This window comes from Mus caroli, chromosome 18, assembly GCF_900094665.2.
Source record: "Mus caroli chromosome 18, CAROLI_EIJ_v1.1, whole genome shotgun sequence".
Classification (NCBI taxonomy): domain Eukaryota; kingdom Metazoa; phylum Chordata; class Mammalia; order Rodentia; family Muridae; genus Mus; species Mus caroli.
The window spans coordinates 19,759,567-19,782,423 of record NC_034587.1 but is presented as its reverse complement, the minus strand read 5'-3'; the positions used below and the strand labels follow the sequence as shown (position 1 = coordinate 19,782,423).

Genomic DNA, 22,857 nt, shown 5'->3' with positions numbered 1-22,857 from the left:
CAAACTGTGATGAGATTATCACTTTCCTCTGAGCTTTATGTGTTGCTGTATCTTCTCTTTGCTTTTCAAAAATCACTCAATAATCAGTTCTCTATTAATTAATCTGTCTTGTCTTTGCTAATCTTCATATGAAGTCATTTAATATCAGACCTGCCACCTAACATCCAAAGACCTATCTTTCCATGATATCAGATCTTTGACTCTATCATCCCATTAGGTGGGAGTCTTCCCAATGGTGGTGGGGTGCTGCCTTCCTATCTCTGCTCTACCCAGTGCTTTGTTCTATGTCTAGAAAATCACTGTGATCAACCTTTAAAAGGTTCTCCCACAGAGAATGTGCAGTGGATTTGCCATACGTAGTTGTTGTTTAACACCTGTAGCCAGAATTAAAATGCCAGTTTGTAAACTTCAGTTCCCTACATTAGCACTGTGATATACAATACAATCTTTGATTTTTTTTTCAATTACCCTTTTCTACCATACATAGAGTTTACAGGTAGAGTATTCAATCTATCATGCAAAAAACAAAACAAAACAAAAAAAAACCCAACATTTTATCTGTCATGCATCTCAAATAAAAGAATATAATCAATGCTTCTTTTCCAATTCTAAACATATATTTATTATGAAGTTTCTCCTACTTCTTGAAACTGATGCAGAAGTCAGAGTTTTAACAAGTTGATATCTTTGGACATGGAAATTTAAATCTCATTTTTGTGCCCCTTCCTAAAATGTTATCTATATATGACAAACGGTTTCAAAATTCTGAGAAAAATTGACATGCAGCCAATTGTATTCCAGAAGTGAAATATAAAAGAGAAGGAAAGTGACACACAACTTTGTGGCATTCCTGGGACATGGCCTTCCTGGCCTGGGCTAATAAGTCTCCAGGACAGTAGTGTTTGTAGAAGATGTTTAATGGATGTCACACCTAGTGGACTTTACCATGCAGAAAATAATCACAGAGGATTTAAATTGCCCTAGAATTTAGGAAGAGACTTTACAAAAAAAAAACCAACCCATACACACAACCCACCCACCCCAACACACACACATTACTATCTAAAGAATATAAACTGAGAATAAACATGATGTCATTGCTTGCTGACCAGTTCGGCAGTTAAAACAAACAAACAAACAAACAAAAAACCTGCTCATCTAAGACCTTAAAAGACATTTTCAAAGTAAGTAACTGAGGACTGCTTCACAATGCGGTGGGTGTTGGGGTGGAAGCATGTGTACTCTGTGGGTGAGCTACAGAATCAAAAAGACAATATGAAGTGAGAGGCCATTTCCACAGAAGCACTAGGGCAACAGAAATGCCCTAAGGCCTTGGGAGGGTCTGTCAGACAGAATCCAAACTAGTCACTGGAAGAACCCAGCAACTGCCATCACATCAGCAGCAGGCAACAGTACATAAATACCTCAGGCACAAGCACCTTTGACCGCTCTACTCTTCTCAGCCCTTATATCTATCAGTGTCGCCTCACCAAGTACCATGTGAGTGTGAAGCTGATCAGGTTCATAGTGATTATCTGCCTGAAGACAAAGTCAGGGAGTTTATCTGGATGGGACAAAATAATTCAGAGCAAGACAAAAATAATTGCATCAGAAAATTTTGTTGCAAGGAAATTTAAATCTAAATTCTATCCTTGTATGAACCTAATAAACATAGAAAATACATTCAGAGGTCTTTGCATATGAATGGTAGAATATATTTCTATACAGCCTGGGCACAGGAAGACACACACAGGAAGATACCCGTGAAAGCACACACACTCATGCAGATGGACTTCTTTTATGACTTTGAATTCTGGTTTTTTACTTTTTTGATTCACCTTTCTTAGAAATAAACTCTCTCTTGAACCCTCATTTCCAATTTCATTGTCACTTGATCTAATTTTATTTTATTATTAGAGGTTATCATTGTCTGAAAAAATTCTGTACCTTATGTATTTCATTTCTTCCCCTACAATCAGGTCTTAAGAGGGTAGGGATAGGACATGGCTCTGTAGAACAGAAAACTGTATAGAGATAACGATGTCATTGATCAAGTGAAAGAGTTCAGAGGCTGAACAAATTATGACTGGGGACTTGAGAGAATGTAAAGACACATGTAACCTCAGACATAATGTCTGGCAGATAATCATGGGCTATGTCATGCAGGCAGCTCAAAATGTGGGCCTGAGCAAAGGTCTCCATCATGGATTTTGATGTAGAGAAGCATGCTATAAATCAGTAGATGCTGGCTAAAGCACAGATGCAGCATTGCAAGGGAATGGCATAGAGTGGAAACTTCTAGAGAACAAGAGGGAAGGGAAAGAGTTGCTTATTATGCCTGGTTTCATAAAGTGAAATGATCTTAAATCTTAAGGGAGCGAGAACTACTGCTTACCAAATTCAAGTAGTTTATAAACCTGTATTGGTTTCATATATATGTAAATATAATTATAGCAATGAATTCCTAAAAACTACTAGCTTTCTGACATGGATTTGTTGCAAATAGAATAAAACTATTAACTGTAAAATTTAAAGACGAAACAATATGGTGCTAATAAATAACATTTGTCTTCCAACTATAATGTTAAAACCTATAACATTCTACATTCATACCCAGAGTCCTAAGTCAGATGCATCATGTAACCAGGAAGTAGGCAAAGGAAACAAAACTATTAAGGTAGGAACACACCAAAGGGTACTGATCTGAGAACCCACCAAATAAACACAGGCTTCAAGGGTGTGTATTAAATCCATCATCAGATAAGTTATTTTTAGATCATTTTGTAAGCAGCTTCTCATGCCATGATCCTTTTAAATTTTAATTCCACATTACTATAAAAATCATTATCCCTCAGTGATCCAGGCTCTGCCATATTGATGGCTTTCTAATTACCTTAGTTTGACTGCTTCATAATTAATATACTTCAAGTACCAAAAAATGGATGGGTGGTTTTTATACCCAGTTTAAACTATAATAATCTATAAGCTCTTTTTTTCCAAGTGTGTAGAAATTAAGATCTCAGTTCCATGGCTCTTTCAAAATGCACAGTCCCTGTGGAAGTGTGTTTACTGTATGATTGAACAGAGTATTCATCAAAGGTAGTTGGGAATCAATTATGTAGAGCAACATTACGAGGGGATTGTTTTCATTCTGCTTACTCAACCATGCTGGCACACCTGTCTCTAATTTTGAAACCATCAATGATTGCTTTATAGCACCAGTGCTCAAATAAAGTCATTAGTCGGGATTTCTCACCTTTTCGGGAGAAAACAAAACAAAGCATAAGAAAATGAACATTTTCTACCATCTCTGGGGTTTTTATTTTTTAAAATTTCTGTTTCCTGAATGAGTTTAATTTTCTTGTCAATAGTAAGAATTCCCAATGTCACACTATGCAACTACTAGGATAAATCATTCATATCTGAGTGATACCTTTACTGTTCTGAGCCATCTCACTGGCCCAAAAAAATGTTTTCAATGAGTAAAGTCAAACTCTAGATAAAATGATGGCTTCATAGATAACTTGAAGATTTCATGATGGACATTGCAATAAAGAAGAAGGAAGATAGACTGTGTTACTAAAAGAAATCTCCACTTACTCCGAAAGTATACTGAAGATTAATGTTAAAAATATCCAGGTATTACAGAAAGATTTTCTGTGATGAGAAATTCTGCTCAAAACTACCGGCTAAGTGACTTGCAATATTATTTTGGAAGCTCAAAGGAATTGTCTTTAAAGTCTTTTGCCAAAATAAGGATTGCTATCCTATGGAATATTCATTTAAGCACAGGCACTTTTGATCAATCACTAAAGAGCAAATTGGCACATTTAAATTGAAAGCTGATAACAAGTTTCATGTGCTTGAAGGAGATTCCTACTAATTGGTGACTACCCACTATGCTTCTTTCCTTCGAGTTTCAGGTGTCCACTATCATTTGGTACTAATGTATTTATTTTGTATTTTTGAGGTCAATGAATCTTAAACCTTTGCTTTACATACACACACGCATATACAGATGAGAGGCCAAACCTACTCTATTTTGGAACCGGCCATCAATTTAAAAGAAAAATTTTAAAAGGGCCTGAAAACTTAGCCCAGCTAAACAGCTAAACCCAAGCTGCACCCAAGTACCAGGAAGAACCCCATGACTTGTCCTTGGCCAATTCTCTAGTTACTTCCTAGCAACAGTCAATCAAAGATTAGTCTGATTGGCTCAGATGTGCTTTCAGACCCTTTATGATTGTGTAGTCTTGCTCCAGAGCACCAACCTGTTGGCTTACAATAGAAATTTAGTTAGCTGCTTGGCAGTCTACACACCCACTCCTCACCCCCTCCATTGCTTGCCATTTTCTGTAAAACCTTGTCCCAATGAGAGTTTAGGACTGCTTCAGCAAACCATCCTGTGGGTCAGTGCTAAGCCCAAACTCAAGTTTGTAATAAAGAGACCCTAATGGAGACATTGGAAACAGCTCCCTGGTGGTCTTTTGGGGTTCATGAATGCTTCCTAGCACCTCAAACACGATTTTTAAAAATGCTATTCGCCAGGCGTGGTGGTGCACGCCTTTAATCCCAGTACCTGGGAGGCAGAGGCAGGCAGATTTCTGAGTTCGAGGTCAGTCTGGTCTACAAAGTGAGTTCCAGGACAGCCAGAGCTATACAGAGAAACCCTGTAAAAGCTATTAGTTTGCAAATTTTATTCTTGCATTTTTGTGTATTTTCTATGAGCATATCATTTACCTAAGAAGCAGAATGAATTCTTAACTACATGATCTACATGTTAGACACTATATAATTTTAATAACCATACAAAGTAACAAGATTCCATATGGTATTTTTATGTTTAATTTGGGTCTACCTCCTCCTCCCTCTCCTCATTTCCTTGGCCCCTTCCCAGTGTACTATTCTCTCTCCAGTACATCCTTTTTCATGTTCACAAGGGTTAATATCTAGTATATGTAAAGAACTGAAAAAAAAAAAACCTAAAATACCAAATTACCATTCGACAAATTGGCCAATCAACTAAAATAGTTTTCAAAAGGAGCACTACAATACCTGATAAACTTTTAAACATGTTCAGCATATTGGGCATTAGGGAAATGGAAATTAAAAATTCTTTGATATTCCGTCCCAACCCAGTCAGAATGGCTCTCATCAAGGAACCATCATTGTTATTTTATTTGGGGAAAAGTAAGTATATACATTCAGAGAATACAATTGTTGTTTTATATACCTGCACAGAAAAATGTGATTCAGCTAGACTAATGAGGATAGCCAGAGCCTCACTTCCCTATCATTTATTATGACAAGGTACTTGGAATTTAATTACTTGGAAGTAGAAAATACTTTGGCTCTCATCACCATGCCGTAAGATGTATCTCAAAATTGACTCCTCCTACTTGCATTTTTAGGCCTCCAATTGACAGCTCCCTGTTCCTTCCCTTCCCAGCCCTCATTTGTGACCACAATGCTACCTCCATTCTATCTCTGAAGCTTTATTAGTTCCCAGTTATGGTGCAAACTTTACTGCCCATGAAATCATGTGCATTGGTGTGTTTACACACTTCTACAAAGAACTTATCAGACAAACAAACAAACGAACCTCAAAGGGTTTGGTGACTCTCTGGCAGTAGCTATTCTCCTAAGAGTTTGTTTTCTTAAATCAGAAATAAATATATTCAAGGTTTATCATTGCATGACCTGGAATCAATCAATATGTGGCTTTTAGAAGTGTCTACCTGTGTCTTGGGGAGAATTTTTGTACTGCTCATATTTTAACCATTTTTAGCTCTCAATTTGAAAATGTAATATAGGACTCCACTGAGTGCATGCTGGAAACCTGAGCATTGGAATACATGAGCCAGGATGCAAGGTCATAAGGATGGACTGAGTTGATGTCATCAAATGTCGGCTCTCATTACCCCCAAATATGGCTAGGCACTTACAGGGCAGATGTTTTCTTGTTGGTTGAAGAGCATTTTCAATATAGCTTTGGTTCTCTCTGATCCTCCCTCAATGTCCCTGGAAACTCTTAGCAATCTACTTATTTCTAGAATGCTCTCAAATGGGGGAGAGAAACTTTTAGAAGGTAGAGATGTTTTCAGCAGTTTGTACATGGACTGCATTGCACTCACTAACCCCATTTGCACTCATAAAGCAAGGAGGGGATTTAAAATATGTATCTTAAATAAAAATGTTCTATCATATGAACTACAGAGAACATGTAAGGACAGTAGACATCTGCAATCAGCTTACAGAAAATTGGGGCAAATTGAAACATGCATTGTGTCTGCATGTTTACTGTTCTGTAGCAGAAAGATCATTTGTGGCTCAGATCAAGGTTCTGCCCCTTGAAAAAGTAAATCGGTAATGCCTGCTCTTTACATACCGCATGATTTTCTCAAAAGGAGAGTCCATGTTCTAGGAAGAGTGTATTGCAAACTTCTTGGCACTGTAAGATAACAGTGACATGCAAACACAGACAGGATCTGAGCACTGCTGACAATTTAACTGGTATTTTCTGCTCATTTTTATAGACAACATAGTCATGAAAATAACTACTGTTCAATACGTGCAGATGCCATAAAACCTAAAAACAAAATTCCTGGGAGTCTTGAGAGAAGATGTCAATCTAGTGTTACCTTTTCAAGGTCACTTATATTAAAAACAACAATAAGAACAACAAAAAACTATTGTTTTGTCCCTTAAGGGGAATAATTAAGTTTCAGTTAGATAATTTGTCTGTGAACGGTTTTGAGTGAAAATTTCCTTATGTGCCTGAAGGGCTTAGGATTCTATCTGTGTGATCCATCAGGGAACCAGTCAACAACTACAACTTCAGACTTCAGTTTCTGGGGGTGAAACACAAAAAGTAAAGTCCCCTCTTGTAACTTATCCCAGTCTTGCCTTCCATGTAAAAGCAATTTCCCATCTTCATATAAGTCCATTTTACACATGAAATGCAAATGCGCGCATACGTCTTAAAGGTAGGGAGAAAGATATAAATGGATGGGCCAGAGTCTGGTTAAAATAGAAAACAAAAATACTTCTTTAATTTCTTGAATATTTGTATCAAAGAAATTGTGTGTGTGTGTGTGTGTGTGTGTGTGAGTGTGGGGGGGGGCTGTATGATATATGTGTGTGTGATTGTCTAGTCCATTGTTTGTAGTCATTCAATTGTTGATCCTTATTTTAATGCATTATACATTTTGAAATATTTCTAATAAAAAGGTCAGCTATTTTTCTTGTTAATTAAATGTATTTGTGTAGATATGAAGCTTTGTAGCATATTAAAATGGCCCTTTTTCGAAAACAACATTCATAGGTACTCTGGGGGTGAACTGCTAGTTATGAAAATGTTGAGCACTCATTATTAAAATATTAATTACTGGAAGTTGATGACAAAGGTAAAATGTGACTTCAGGGCATATGTACCTCTTAATGTCATTAAAATCATCTCTCTTTGAAAATGATTATCATTCAAGACAAAAACATGAATTAACACTCATTAAACGTTTGTCCAAAAGACACTGCAGAACATATTTTATTGGCAGACTTGTGTGTTTTATTTTTCTATGGATAGTGGACTACCAAAACATTAATAATGCAAATCTTTGTTTGAATACAAATAACCCCTACAAAGTTGGCTTTGATTATTAATGGAATTAATTATCTTCCTTTCCAGTGCAGCTACAGCAGTTTGGAACAGCAGTTAATAAAGAAAGAGTCAAATTTTAAAATAGCACACTTAATAATCCAAATTAATTCTATCATACAAAAAATGCATAAGAAAACACTGCGGTAATAATGTTTCCTCTTTTGCAAAACAAGGTGCTCTTCTGTGAGAGCATCCTCCTTTCACTTTCAAACAGGACATGAGGACCTCAGAAGAGTGCCACCTTAATAAAACTAGAAACTTAGATTATTTACCCTGTTTGAGTGGTAGAATGGAAACTAGCCCTTCACAAATACCCCAAGAAAAGAGAATATTCTGATGTATTGTCTTTTGAGATTTCAAGACATTTGTCTTTACAGAAAGAGTATTTTATAGCTAAGTCATTTCCATAAACACTTTGGATGTAGTCAATTGGTGAGTTCAGAGTGAAATAAAGCAGAACTATTAAACTGGCTACCGAAAAAGGGTGTGGCACATGCCAGTAAACCATACCTCTGGGAGACTCCCAGATGTCTTCCCTAAAAATCATACAGATTTCCTAGAGACTAGTTTAAAAAAAATACTTTTATAGGAAAAAGGTGTATTCTTGAAAAATTAATCTGAGTGTATCATTAGCTCTGTGTCACTACAATGAAACCCCAGAGGAAATTATAAGTTTATTTACCTCACACTTTGTGTAAAGGTGTCAGCATGAAAGCAAGTGCTTATGTTGCTTTGGGTTTATGACTGGATTAGCTGGATTGCAAGAGCTGAGAGAACAGGGCAGAGCAAACTCATTTACATCCTGAGCCATGAAGGAAAAGAGTAGCAAGGGGGGCCTAGGATGTCCACAGTCTTGAGGGAGATCTGTCCCCAGTGAGTCTTTAGGACCTGCCACTAGTTAGGCATGCCTAAAGCTTCCACCTGTTCTCAGTAACCTCACCAAAGGGAACAAGTATCTGATTTGTGGGCTTTTAGGACAATTCAACCATCAACTCTCTCAGCATTTGGACATCATAGATCCATCCATTTACCATTTGGTGGACTGTAATAAGCTCACACTAAGGGGATACATGCCACACCTATGTTAGTATGGAGGAATTAATGTAAACAGGTTGAGTATGTGTAATCTGAATTGCCTGAGACAAGAGTGAATCTGACTTTACAGTATTTGGTACTTTTTTTTTTAATACTTGCATAGGATATTGGTTGAATGTCCAATTTCTGAAGGGATTTTTAAAAATCCTAAATCTAAAATGATTAAGTTCCCCTTCACAAAGTAAAAATGTTAGCACTCAGTTTCAGATTTTAAGGTATTTTCTCAAATCCTCTAGATGGTATATAAATAGAACCTATGCCCACACAAACATGTTGGCACACTTACACAGGAGACTGTTCGACTGGAGAGACTGATGCATCAAGTCTGAGATACTCTTTCCCATCAAATCCAGTATGCTCCCATGGTAACTGTTTGTATTCGACTAACATTGATTTATGAACAACTCTTGCTCACAACATCCCTGACTGATTAGCCTGATTACTTGAGACGAGCTTGCTTGTTATGACCTACATACCAAAGAGCAACAGATTTCAAAAAATAACCATCTTCAATGTTCCAGATTATTTAAGCTCACTTATTATGGGTAATACGAAAATTCATCTTAAGTACAAAACAAAAAATAATGTTTTCGTTAAAGCAAATAGTAATATATTTTAATGTCTCTATTAGCAGTGGGTCCCAGCACTCTATTTTTTTTTCTATAGAGTCTGAAACTGATCTTCTTTGGGTGCCTTTTCATTGACAATACAATAAAACTATTAAACTAGTACAGCCAACTGGAGACTCAGGAGAGTTGAGCTGGTGGCAGTAGCAGCAGCAACAGCAGCAGCAGCAACAGCAACAGCAGCAGCAGCAGCAAACCCTAATTCAGTCTTGGTCTTTGCTTGACTTGATGGGCAATTTCTCCCAGGAAAATGTTATAAAAGGCAATATGCCCTCCCAGGGGTTCTGTGATTCAAATGGCAAGCTTTGAATTTACAACCCAACATTCTAGTTGTACACTGAGTTAGATCAGCTCATGTTTGCGTTAGACAAATTTCAGAAACATCAGCTTTGATACTTTAATTACATCAAAATTTAAATTTGTTATACAATATTTTCTTTTCCATTTTTTTCTGTAAGTCATTGGTATCATGGTACCATTTAGATTGGGAAGTTATTAAGTTTCAGGTTCTCTTTATAAGCTCACTGGAAATAAAGATGATCATGTGTCCCCATCCATGGCTGAGTATAACTGAGCCATTTGAGCTAAGCACATCATCATAACAAGAGCAAAGTCATGCCAAGTTTTCATCATGTAAACTATGAGAATATCAATACAACATGGGGCTGTGCCATAGAAAAACCTTCTTTCATATCTCTTCTTCTGTATCGTCTAGGGATAAATCTGGCAAACACGTGACTTTATTCTAATTTGATGTCACACAAAATGCTGATGGTAATAAAAACTCACTCCTAAAATTTATTAAAAATATATTTATAAAAATATTTCTTATTGAAAATGAAAGAAGGCTACGGATATGACTTGGTGGTAAAGGCTTTGCCTTGCTTACAGAAGTTCATCCTGAACATGGAAGAGTGAAGAGAAGGATAAAGTCAGAAGAAATATAAAAATTGTAAAAAGTCAGGAGAATTAAATTATTCCGTGTCACATATATTTTAGACTTCATGAACTTATAGCTAAGGAGAAATGCAATCTATTTTGTTATTAAAAATAAAGCATTTATTGCAAACTTAATTTTTAATTCCCTTACATCATTTTTCAGTGGGGTAAAGGTAGTTTCATGAACAATGATGACTGTATAAACACACCTACATGACCTGGGTGTGTGTTAAGGTCCTTCAGGCTCCTGTAATGCTGGCAGTAAACTTAGCATACAGTTAATACACAGTACAACTTTATGATGTTTTAAACATAAAGGAAAAGGGGAAAAGGGAAAAGGGGGAGTGGAAGAAACAGGGAAAAAGGAAGAGATGTTAGGAGGACTCGGGGGGAAGCAGGGAACGCACAAACTAAGAGGCTCAAAGTCTGTCAAGGTGTTCTCTTGTCTCTCACTGTTATCACTCACTGTGTAATTTTAGTCTGTTTATTGCTTGTTTGTTTTCTATTTACTAAAAGCCACCTTCTCCTGCCCCCAGTTACACTTTTGCAGGAGAGAACTATTAACTACAGATCCTAGGTCCATGTCCCCACTTGTGTACACAATGAAACCCTGCTTCCCCAACCTGACTCCACAGAGGTGGGACCAGCATTGTCCTTCACCATTCTTTCAGTTCTCAGTTGCCTCTTATGAATGAAACCACACGGCATTGCTTACCAAGTGTCCTTAGGCTTCATCAGTGTTGTAGTACCCATGAGGGGTCCTGCTTCAAGGGTAAACAGGATTCCACTATGCATTTGTCCTTCGTTTTGTTCGTCCACTCACTTGCCAGTGGTCCTTTGGGTGACTGCCACCTCTTGGTGGCTTTGAAGCAATCTATTATTTTAAATTTAGTTGGAAATTATCATTTTTAAAAATGTATAGCTTGCCCACATTGTTGCCTTGTTTGCTTTATTATTATTATTATTATTATTAGTTTTTAGAAAATATACACATAAGCTTAATGTTCACTGTATGGAAGTTTCTTAGCCACAGTGACCATGTGGCTGGCATTGAGAGTATACAGAGAGAAGCAGCGCAAAAATGTTACAATGATGGGATGCTGTCTTGTTACAGGATGAAGCTGCTCCTGCTGACAAACAGTGCAAGCCGGAGGCAGCCCAGGCCACCTACTCAACAGCTACTGTTCCAGGCTCCCAGGAGGTATTGTACATCAATGGCAATGGGACCTACAGTTACCATAGTTACCGAGGGCTAGGAGGGCTGCTAAGCCTGGATGACACTTCTAGTAGCGGTGAGTCTTTATCACAGCTTGCATGTTGTGCGTTCACTTGGGGCTGGTACATTTTCTAAACCTGAAAGAAGAAAATGGATAAAGTGTTATAAGCATGAGCCAGTGACAGTGGGGTTAAAACGAGGCTATTTGAAAACACAATGTTTGCCTCCCCTCCTGAGTAGCTCACTCTGTTGCCACAGCTTCTGTGAGCGGCAGCAATATGATGCAATTGAATGATTGCTGTTTTATATTAGGAAGAAATTTCAGGTAGAATAGGAGCAATTCTTTTTCCCAAGTAGTAATTCATTCTGCCCCTGGTGTTGTAAGAGTGATTTGTCAATGGCTTGTCAAGAATCATGCTCTGGTTTCTTAATGTTCACTGGGGTTTGAAAGCTGGAGGATTTGAGGCAATGGGAACTTTATGGGATGCACATTGCTTTCACTGAAGACACATGAAGGGAAACAAATCAGAAGCCATTGTGCCTCCCCAGCCAATAGGTTAACATCAGTAATGCTCTGCCCATAGTAATTGATGCCTAGAGCCGGCTTGTATTTGCTCCTGTTTTAGGAATTTCCTAGAGTTTATGTGTCACAACATCTCAAATGCATCAAACATTTAAGTTCTCTCCATAGAATAATTTGTATCTTAAGAAATGTATATATGCAGACAAGTTACTATACCTAGAATGTGAAAAATCATATTTCTTAATTATACATAAAGTACAGTTATGAATAAATTAATGTTGTACTCTTTCTTTTTATATGATAAAATACTCATAAGTATAAAGACAAATGACAAATTGAAAGTTATTACTTATTTATAATGAAAGAAGTAAATCAATACATACATCCTTTAAAATTAAATAGGCAATGCACAATTAATTTTTTTAAAAAAAAGAAGGTATAGTGGGGAAAAGGAGTTAGTCCAGTGATGCTTAACATGCACAGAACCCGAGTTTCTATTCTCAGTCTTTCCATCTCTTCAGGACAATGCTCTCTAAGGCATACAGGATGGTGGTAATGTCACATTCGGGGCTGAGTCCTCAGATGTCCCTTTTTCTTTGTATCCCTGCAGCCATGGTTCTCAGCATTCACCAGTGTTGATGGCAGAGAGAGAGAGGGAGAGAAAGAGAGAGGAGAGAGAGAGAGAGAGAGAGAGAGAGAGAGAGAGAGAGAAATCTGACCAAGGCTGAGAGTAAACTTGTTCTGTGGCTACAAACACTTGTATATCTTCTCGATGGCTTGACACAGCTTCTTTTATCATTTAAAACATTGGGTTTTTTTTATATATTTATTAATGTATCTTCTCTGAATGTTGACTATGCTAAATATTTGTTATTTCTATAATATCTGCAAGAGAATACAGTTACTTGGATTTTGTTAGTGGTGCAAATTAAAATAAATAGAAGTGAACAACACTTCAGTATGGGAATGACCTGTGAAACTAAAGCAAAATGAGGTGGCTGGCCTCTATTCCCATACAATCAGAATCATTTCCCTTTGCTCCTAAATATCTAAATGGTTTTATAGGGCCATACAACTAGAAAATGTGAGGCCTCTTATTTTTAATTAAGAGTCTCAAGACATGAATGACAGAAGAGCAGAATATGGGCTCTGCCTTGCCCACTGTGCTCCCAGACTTCATAATTCATCCTGTATTATGATGTTTGTCTGACTTTGGAAGTTGTTATTAAAAATACAGAGAGATCCTGGTAGGAGAAATGCATTGTATACAAAGACAGAAAAAGAAATAAACTTTTATAGGATTTCAAAGATGTTGGTATTCTTGTAGATGTTGTAGCTGATGTTGTTTTGAGAAGAAAAGAGACTCATTTGGATGCTAATCTTTACCAGAAAACATTAGCTGAAAATTCTTTCCTATATTTAAACTAATTCTTCAAAGAAAAAGCAAAGTTGTCTCTCAAATTAAAGCAAAGAAAATGAGTCAAGTCAGAGCAAATCAGGCAACCAGCGAATTTTCTTTTGTGTTCCTTTAACTGTTGTCAAAAATAAAAACAAAATCATCTTACACTCCTTCCTTAGCTCCAAGCTGCCTCTGCTTCTTTCATCTGGTTTTCCCTCTCTAATGCCATCTGTTGTTCATCCTCAAAGTTTATTACTTAGGACTCCCAGGTGTAGCCATAAACCCTTAGAAAACTCTTGAATTTATTCTGTGAAACATATACAACAGTGAATGTGCAAACACACACACACACACACACACACACACACACACACACACACCACATACCACATACAACATAACACATACACAGTTTGCTTTCCATTCCTCAGCCATTGGTGATGTTCAAAAGCCATGTCAGAATTCTAGAACAGATGTCAAGTATGCAGCTGTATAATTAGCAGGAATGCAACTTGTATAAGTTTATAGTTTAAAGGTGGATGTGGTAATATTATAGTGAGATGTACTTAGTTTGATATTCATTGAACTCCCCCCTCCCCCAAGCTTTCACTTTCATAGAATGACAGAGGCTGAAAGGAGCTGGGAAATACTTTATCAGCAATCTCTCCTTACAGACATCTCTCAGACTTTTTAATAAAAATGTTTCTGCCAGCCACTTATGTCAACCAATGCATCAGAATGAAAGACAGACCTTATGAAGGCTGGGAGCAAAGTGGGCTAGCCCCTAATTTCTGTTCTCTATCATCAGTGGCATATCAAGTTTCATGTTGTGTATCACCCCTTCATATTTGCTGTTTGAAGTCTACAAAATAAGAAGGAGGCATAGGCAATTAGTGGCATGTAGATTTGAGGCTACTTAACTCATATATCCTTACATTTTTGTATGATAGGATGAAGGCCATTTAAAGACACCAAAAAGGATAACTTCCATGCCTTGTAGACTTCAGACTGCTGCTGAAAATGCACAGTAGGATTAACCTACTGGTTAACCTACTGTGGTCTGCAACATTATGAAAATGAGATGAATTTCTTTAGGCTAGGGCTTTGGACCTAGTGTAACAATAATAAAACAACTTAAAAAGTAATCTGGGCAAAGAGGCCCTTTACACTTAGATGAAAGCAAATCTCTCCAGAGTAGGACTTCGGCACCCACTGATGGTGGCAGCCAGTGGAAATATTAACTCTGTACAATAAAAGGAGTCAGAATAGCTTTTCATTCTCCAAGAATCTGGAATTCTTTTCACACTGGTGTTGTTTACTCCTGTCTTGGTTTTATTCATTTTTTTTTTCAAGTACAGAAAGACGGTTAGGTTGACTGGGTACACAGTTTCATTTGTTTGGGGACTCTCTCTTTAAGTTACATGAATCCAACCTATTCTGACCTAATGCTTCATTATCTGTTATTCCTTATATAACATATTTGGAGTGATTGAAAAAGAAGCTATATGAATATGCACAAATCTTGAGAGCTAAAAGGAACATAGAAGAAAATTAGCATAGAATTAGATGCCAGCATCATAGCTAGTGGTGGATAACTCTGGCAGTCGAAATTTGAGAATTCTTGGTTTTAGGGCTATGTGCGTTTGTAACGTGTGGAGAGCAGCAGTTAGAATAAGGGTTAGATTAAGTGTATGTCTGACTTAGTTTGTAAGGCAAGTGACGACATTCAGAAGTCACAAAATTATCTGGAGAAACCAGAATATTCTTCAAGCTGACAGAAAAACAAACAAACAAACAAACAGAAACAAACAAAACCAGACAATATGGATTAGAGGACAAAAGATGTTTCCAGAACTATCTGAAATCATATTATAAGGCACATGAACCCTGCAAATTATACCATATCCTAGAACACAAGCATGTATTTTTAAAAAGGAGGTATTTTGACTCGCTTTATATTTAGTGTAACATATTTTGGGTTTTCTCTGTTTCAATAAATGTACATTTAATGAAAGCTTGTTTACCTTAAGAAATGTGTAGCTCAAAACACATCAATAAGAGCTGTCTCTTGTGGTTTAGGGAGATGAGACTGGGTTTCAGTTCCTAGCCACCCCCATCAGGCAGCTCACAGCCACTTGTCATTTCTGTTCCAGGGCACCCAGTGGTCCCCTCTGGACTCTGTGGAAACACTGTGCCCTCACCAAAAATAACAAAATAAATGTTTTTAAGACAGTCTTTGATTTTATTTAAATGTCAAAGCACTTTCAATCCTACCTTCTTCTACTGCTTAATTAGCTCATTGAACACTCTCTTCCCCTAAATAGATGTGCTATCTGAGAAAGCACAGACTCCGCCTACCATGATTCCACTCCTCCAAGTAATGTCACTTACATGTCAAGTACCTAAGCACTGGCTTAGTTGGAACTATTATTATTAAATAGAGTTTCTGATGTCAACATTAAAGAGGTACAGAGTCAGTCATTTGTAGATCTTGGATGCCAGGTGTGAGTAGTTTATCTGATATGAAAGCAAACAAGGCTGGTGATGCAGGTCTGCATTAGACCATGTGCTTAGCATACATGATTCCTTGGGTTTGATCCAGCACAACAAACAACAAAAGGCAGAAGAATGAGTCAAAAGAAAACACAGTGGATGGAGGAAGAGCGCAGTGGATTCATCGATGTGTAGGTCTATCTGGTTGTAGTAGAGTTTTATAAACTCCTGCTTCATTTTGACTATAATGGCAACTGGGAAATCTGTCCTACATAGGAGACTTCATAGCAGGGAGAAAGCCTGTCTGTGCCCAGTGCCAGAGTGCCCTTCAAAGCTTTCAGTAGCCAACCCACCATTTGTTTAGAGCTGGCAACGGCCTGCACCCAGCAATCCAGATTTTCAAATTGGAGTATTATCAAAATGACAGCAGTTACAATTTGTATAAAGAATGTATTCAAATTAAGCAAATGAAAGAAGCAAGAAGTAGCCTGTCTCCTGTCATTATCGCTTCCGTTGACATGGGACATTGTGTCAGGAAGCTCACATCGCATCATCTACAGAAGGCTATTGTGGTTCTCTGCAGTTCCCCATTGAACCCAGAAGCTGAAATTATGTGCAAAAGGCATCATTTGTTTTTGGCTGTTTCCTCTACACACACTCCATGGGGTGCAGACTTTTCATTCTTTTTTTCAACTCTGATAAAAAATAGGCTGATATACAGACCAAAATCTAACAGAATAAAATTGTGGTAATAATGAGCCTTAATAACTAACATTTGTATGGTGATTTCTAGTCTGCCTGAATCTCTGCATTTGGTATCTTCCTCCTTTTGTCGTGACATGAATTTATGGGATTTCCATTTGAAATATTCTCTTGGATAAAGCCTGTCGCTGGACCTAGAACAGGTACCCTTGACCATAGGCCTAACTAGAGCTAGTCAAGGTAGTCATATAAGACTGAAGTCTCATTTCTTATGTGCACCTTTTGAATCTAGAACCTTAACCCCTCAGCCATTATAGCCATTACAGTTTTTATGGAAAATATTCAAAGGAGCCTTTCCATTCACTCACCCCCTAAACACCTCACCAACAGTTTTTCCTCAGTTCACTAAAGCAAGCTCTCACTTACCATAATTGCTAGATTAGTTTGCCCCTAATTTCACCAATTAGCAAAGCTAAGATAGTTTTTAGCATTTATTTTCCTGGATTTCATGGGCATATTTGAGCACCACCACCCCACCCCACCCCCAATGATTAAAGCTTTGAGTTGTCCATGGCCTTGATACCCAGGACAGATGTTCACATCAACTTGGGTTCTTATAGTATTCTTTGCCTCCTGCCTTTCTAGGATATACTTTTAAATTTTCCACCTATTTTTTCCATACTGCAATTTAATTTCCCTCCTCTCTTCTTCCCTTCATCCCTTAAGTGTCTTGTTTTACATGATCATTAACTGTTACTATTTCTTCTGAAATGTCTGTATTATAATCTTTGCCTATGAGCCTCTGATTTTATACCTAATTTTTGACAAGATGGTATGGTATAGCCATTCCACGAAACCTTAAGTTAATCATGCAAACATGACTTCTTCCTCCCCATATGTTCTATAAGATATGTTTATCTGTTTGGGATAGAAAATAACTTCCCCTGTACATAACTAATGTGGGCCCTGTTAGATACCTTGAAACACCTATGCTACTTCCCCAATCACTTTCAAGCTCAGTTTTCTTCCAGTATGTTCCCATAATGCACTATAAAGATTTATTGCATCTCCACCCATTTGCTATGCACACTTTTTCATGGAGAATAAGCATAGCTTGAAGATGTGCAAGATGACTAACTTGTCCCTGGCTTCCATATGGCTAGGGTCAGTAAATAAGATGGTTCTTGTTTGGACTCTGTGGATACTAAATGGATATACACATCATGAATACATATGTAAAAAGATTTTCCCAGTGAAACATTGTGCCTCTTGGGACACCTTTTTTTCCCTTGTTCTTCTCTTTTTGTATGTGTATGTGTGAGTTGTATGTATGTTGGTGTTTGTTAGGTGTAGGTGAACATTTGAACATGGAGGACAGATGACAAGTTCAGGTGCCATTCTCTAGGTTTGGAATTAGTTACTTTTCTGCTGCTGTTACAAGAAACGGTGACAGAAGGATGTTTTATTTGGGCTTACAGTTCCAAGGGGATAGGAGTCCATCACTACTGAGATAGGAAAGCATGGCGGCAGGCAGGCATGGTGGCTGGAGAAGGAAGCTGATAAGCATACCTTAAAACTGCAAGGAGGAAGAATGAACTAGGAATGGTGCATACCTTTTGAAACCTCAAATTGACCACAGTAACATGCCACCTCCAGTAAGACTAAACCCACTAAACCCACACAATAGTGCCACTATCTGTGGACCAAGTATTCAAATGCCAAAGGATATGGGGCATTTCATTCAAACAACCACAGGTTCTATCCACCTTTTTGTTTTTTAAATCATAATTCTCACATTGGCCTGAAACTCAACAAGTAGAAAGTAGGCTGGGTTTGGTGACTGTCAAACCCCAGGGATTCATCTGTCCCTACCATGCAAGCACTTAGATTATACTCACAGTCTACCACACCCGGAAACTTTGATGTGTGCTCTGGGGATCTCATGCTGTACGGCAAGCATTTTCCTACTCTCTGCCATGTGCTCTACTCTGACAATACCTTATTAATTCCTGAGCCCCCCCTTTTTTTAATACCCTGAAGGTTGTAATATTGAAGAAAGAGAAACATTCCACTTCAAATACTGGACAGAAATATTGTGGAATGTCTGAGTTCTACTTTAAAATACCATTGACTTGTAAGCCTATGGTTCAGGGGGGAAACTGACTATTGTAACCATTCAGGGACCTACGAGGTGCTCGCTTGGCTTTATCTTATACTTTGAATAAATCATGATAGCTTGGAAGTCACATGTAAAAAGCAATGTCGATGGATGGGGAAGGGCCTTCACCTCTTGCTTCACACCAGCTGAATGTTCCTGCTGTGTGAGAACTGCGTGAAATCTATCACAAAAAGCTCTATAGATAATGATTTTATAGAGTGGTGTCTGAGAGTGATTCAGAAAAGCTACATAATCCCCCACAGTGAGTTGGTAGGCTTTCTACATAATGGGAAGATGTTCATGATAACATGTTATATGAAAAGGGTGACTTATCTGATCAAATTGGAGTCCGAGTAATTGGGAGTCTGCGGTTATTATAACTCAGAGAACTTCTGGTGGAGTTGTCAAAGCATAGTGGACTTTTTAAAGCAGGGGAAGTAGTTCAGTGAGTAATGTCTGCTGGGAAAGCATGAAGATCTGAGTTTGAAGACTCAGCACTCATATCAAACACCAGAATGCCTGTAGCCCCAGCACTAGGAAAGCAGAGATAAGGGGATTCCTGGAACTAACAGCTTGGCTGCTCAATCAGTAACGGAGAACTGCAGGTTCAGTGAGAAACCACACCTCAAAAACATAGACAAAAATGACAAAGATTCAACTTGTGGCATCAGTATATACACACTTACATACACATATTAATTTTATTTATTTATTGTGTTTATGGTTATTTGCCCATTATGTATGTCTGTATACTAAAAGTATATCTGGTGTCCATGGAGGCTAGAAGTAGATCATTTGAAACTGGAGATACAGTGTTTGTGAGCCACCATGTAGGTACTGACAGCTAAACCCTGGTCTTCTGGAAGAGTAGCTAGTGCTCTTAACTAATAAGGCATCACTCTAGTCTCCTATTTTTATATTTTTAACTTGTTATTTTATTTATTTTGCTTCTTCAAGACAATCTTTAGTGGCATAGAGGGCTCCACAGGCAATTGTGTATTTAAGGTTGACTTCTGGTGTTTTTCCTTCAACTGTTCTCCATTTTTTTTTTTTTACTTTTTTTTAATTAGGTATTTTCCTCATTTACATTTCCAATGCTATCCCAAAATTCCCCCATACCCCCCCACTCCCCTTCCCACCCACTCCCACTTTTTGGCCCTGGTGTTCTTCTGTACTGGGGCATATAAAGTTTGCAAGTCCAATGGGCCTCTCTTTCCTGTGATGGCCGACTAGGCCATCTTTTGATACATATGCAGCTACAGTCAAGAGCTCTGGGGTACTGGTTAGTTCATAATGTTGTTCCACCTATAGGGTTGCAGATCCCTTTAGCTCCTTGGGTACTTTCTCTAGCTCCTCCATTGGGGGCCCTGTGATCCATCCAATAGCTGACTGTGAGCATCCACTTCTGTGTTTGCTAGGCCCTGGCCTTGTCTCACAAGAGACAGCTATATCTGGGTATTTCACAAAACAAGAACAGATTTGGCAAGAATGGTTGAAGATATCCTCCTACCTCTGTATACTCTTCAGCGAGAGCAGCAGCCCTGGTCTTTCTGTCTATATTGCCCAAAAGCATATAGTTGTGTCCATAATCCCCATTCAACTGGCTACATTTAGTAAGCTCATTTCTCTAATATGCTCTTTTGATTATTTAATTAAAGCATTGCATTTTTCTGCTCTAATCTACTCAGCTGTTAGATTTTCTTTCTTTCAAATATAGTTTTATCTAGATCTATGGGATCCAATGTGACAGGAACTTGCCATTGGTGGCTATTAAATTGATATGCACTAAATAAAATACATTTTAACCTTTAGGTCATCCACCATAATAGAAGCCATTTCAACTGTCTAGTAACCAAAACTGCTATGAAGCCAGTGTAGAGTATGTGTACCACACAGAGGACAGTGTAACTATCACCGGGTTCCTAGCAAAAGTGCTAACTCACAGGCTTAGATTGACACTGACTTTTTTTTTTTTTGTGGAAATCATTTTTCCTGCATTGATAACAGCAGACATTCTGCCTTTGATGGCTTGTGTAGCAGTCTTTTCTTAATGAATTAAGTGAGTTTGGTCTACAAGATACCATAAAAACTCCGTTTTGGAGACTGGGAAGATGACTCAATGGGTAAGATGCCTGCTGGTGCAAGCACAAGTATGCAAGTTCAGATCCCCAAAACTCCATGGTGTATGTCTGGAACTCTAGTTCTGGTGGGAGGGTATACGAGGTAGGGGGATCCCTGACACTCAATGGCCAAGCATTCTTGCCATTTTATGAACATCTTGTTTAGTTAAAGACCTTGTTTCAAAAACTATGAAGAGCAGATCAGTGGAAAACACCAGAAGTCAACCTTACACACACAAGTCTGCAGAAACATGTACATATGGACCAGCATACATGGACCTGTCCTAACAAACGCACACAACACCATGCACACAGATGGAAGGAAGAAAGAAAAAGAAAGAAAGAAAGAAAGAAAGAAAGAAAGAAAGAAAGAAAGAAAGAAGAAAGAAAGGAAAGGAAGAAAGGAAGAAAGAAAGGAAGAAAGGAAAGAAAGAAGAAAGAGAGAAAGAGAGAAAGAGAAAGAAAGAAAGAGAAAGAAAGAAAAGAAAGAAGAAAGAAAGAAATCTGTCATTCTAGCTTAAGTAAATTCCTCTTCCTAATTCCAAATGGAGCTAATTCCTAATGTAACAGAGGTGTTTAAAAACCTTTTTTTTGTAAACTGGAGTTACTTCAAAACTAGAAAACTAAATACAAAAGAGACAATAGAAAATTTCAGCTGTGACCGAATTTGATTTACTGTTTATCTGAAGGATGTCTGACTCAGTATTTGAGACTTAACCAGGCTTCTTCTTCCTTTTTTGTTTTTAAGATTCATTTATTTTATATATGTGAGTGCACTGTCAGTGTCTTCAGACACACACAGGAGGACATCAGATCCCTCTCATTACAGATGGTTGTGAGCCACCATGTGGTTGCTGGGACTTGAACTCAGAACCTCTGAAAACACAGTCAGTGCTCTTAACCACTGAGCCATCTCTCTGGCCTCGTAAGCACATTCGTGACACTTCAGTCCATTTCCTTTCCAGCTTTCCCTTATGGAACAATATAAGCACTTGGAATTTAGTTGAGTCAGTGAATTATTTAGACACTTTTGTATTGAGGCAGCTAGGGATTTGGAGAGATGGTGCTTATCTAAAAATTTTAATGACTGAACATGATACTAGTAATTTGCTAGAAAAATAAAAGAAATTATGTGACTTATCTGCAGAGTCCAAGAAGCATCTTTCAAATTAGCAATGAGTTTTCACGGCTTTTACTAAATTCCTAGATAGGAGATCCCTGGGACAGATTTTTGACAGGGGAGGTGAGGGACCTGGGCTTTCCCCAGCTATCCAGCTTGTATAATTGGGTTTACAGTTCAAGGCTGAGCAGCCTCTTCCCTCAGAGCCTGGTATTTACTACTGTACAATAAACTATATTTTATGTGCTCTTAATGTTCCCTTGAGAATTCTGTGCCATGCCCTGCAGGGGAGGGATGGAAGAAGACTCCCCAACCCCCCAGCACTCTGGAGCTGCTTTCTTGAGCCGGCTGATGAACTATAGAGGGGCTTTTTGGGTGACATGAGATCATTAAGCTTGGTGTGGGCTGTTTTCCTTGCACAATGCCCTTTGAACGTTGACACATCCTCTAAGGACTTATTTGTACAAACCAGTTTAATTTCACCACTGGCACTCCAAGAGAAGTTCTCGGGGAATGGAGTGTGGAGTTCAGCATGCTCTAGTACTCTAGGGAGTCAATACTCTGGAGGATACTTGATCTTTTACATCCTCCATTTCTAGCTTGGATACAGGTAGACATCCCAGTGCAGGCCAGAGGCCACTAACTTCCTCTCACTAGAGATCTTTGTCTTCTTGAATCACCCCAAGATGGCTGAACACAAGTGCCTTACTTTTCTCTCATGCTAAAATTTTCCATACAGATGTTCTTTTTTCTTATTTCATTCAAGTCACATGGTAATTTTAAATTGACTCTTGACTGATGCATAGAAA

The 22,857-nt window shown here is 38.0% G+C and overlaps 1 protein-coding gene across 4 annotated transcripts in view; it reads left to right on the top strand.

Moving 5' to 3' along the window:
* Positions 1 to 22,857, top strand: part of Nol4 (nucleolar protein 4) — a 255,998-nt gene that overhangs the window by 218,618 nt on the left and 14,523 nt on the right. For all 4 annotated transcript variants that reach the window (XM_029472170.1, XM_029472171.1, XM_029472168.1 and 1 more), the window contains one exon: positions 11,432 to 11,609. In XM_029472170.1, coding sequence (XP_029328030.1) covers positions 11,432 to 11,609 — 178 coding nt within the window. The remainder of the gene's footprint in view (positions 1 to 11,431; positions 11,610 to 22,857) is intronic.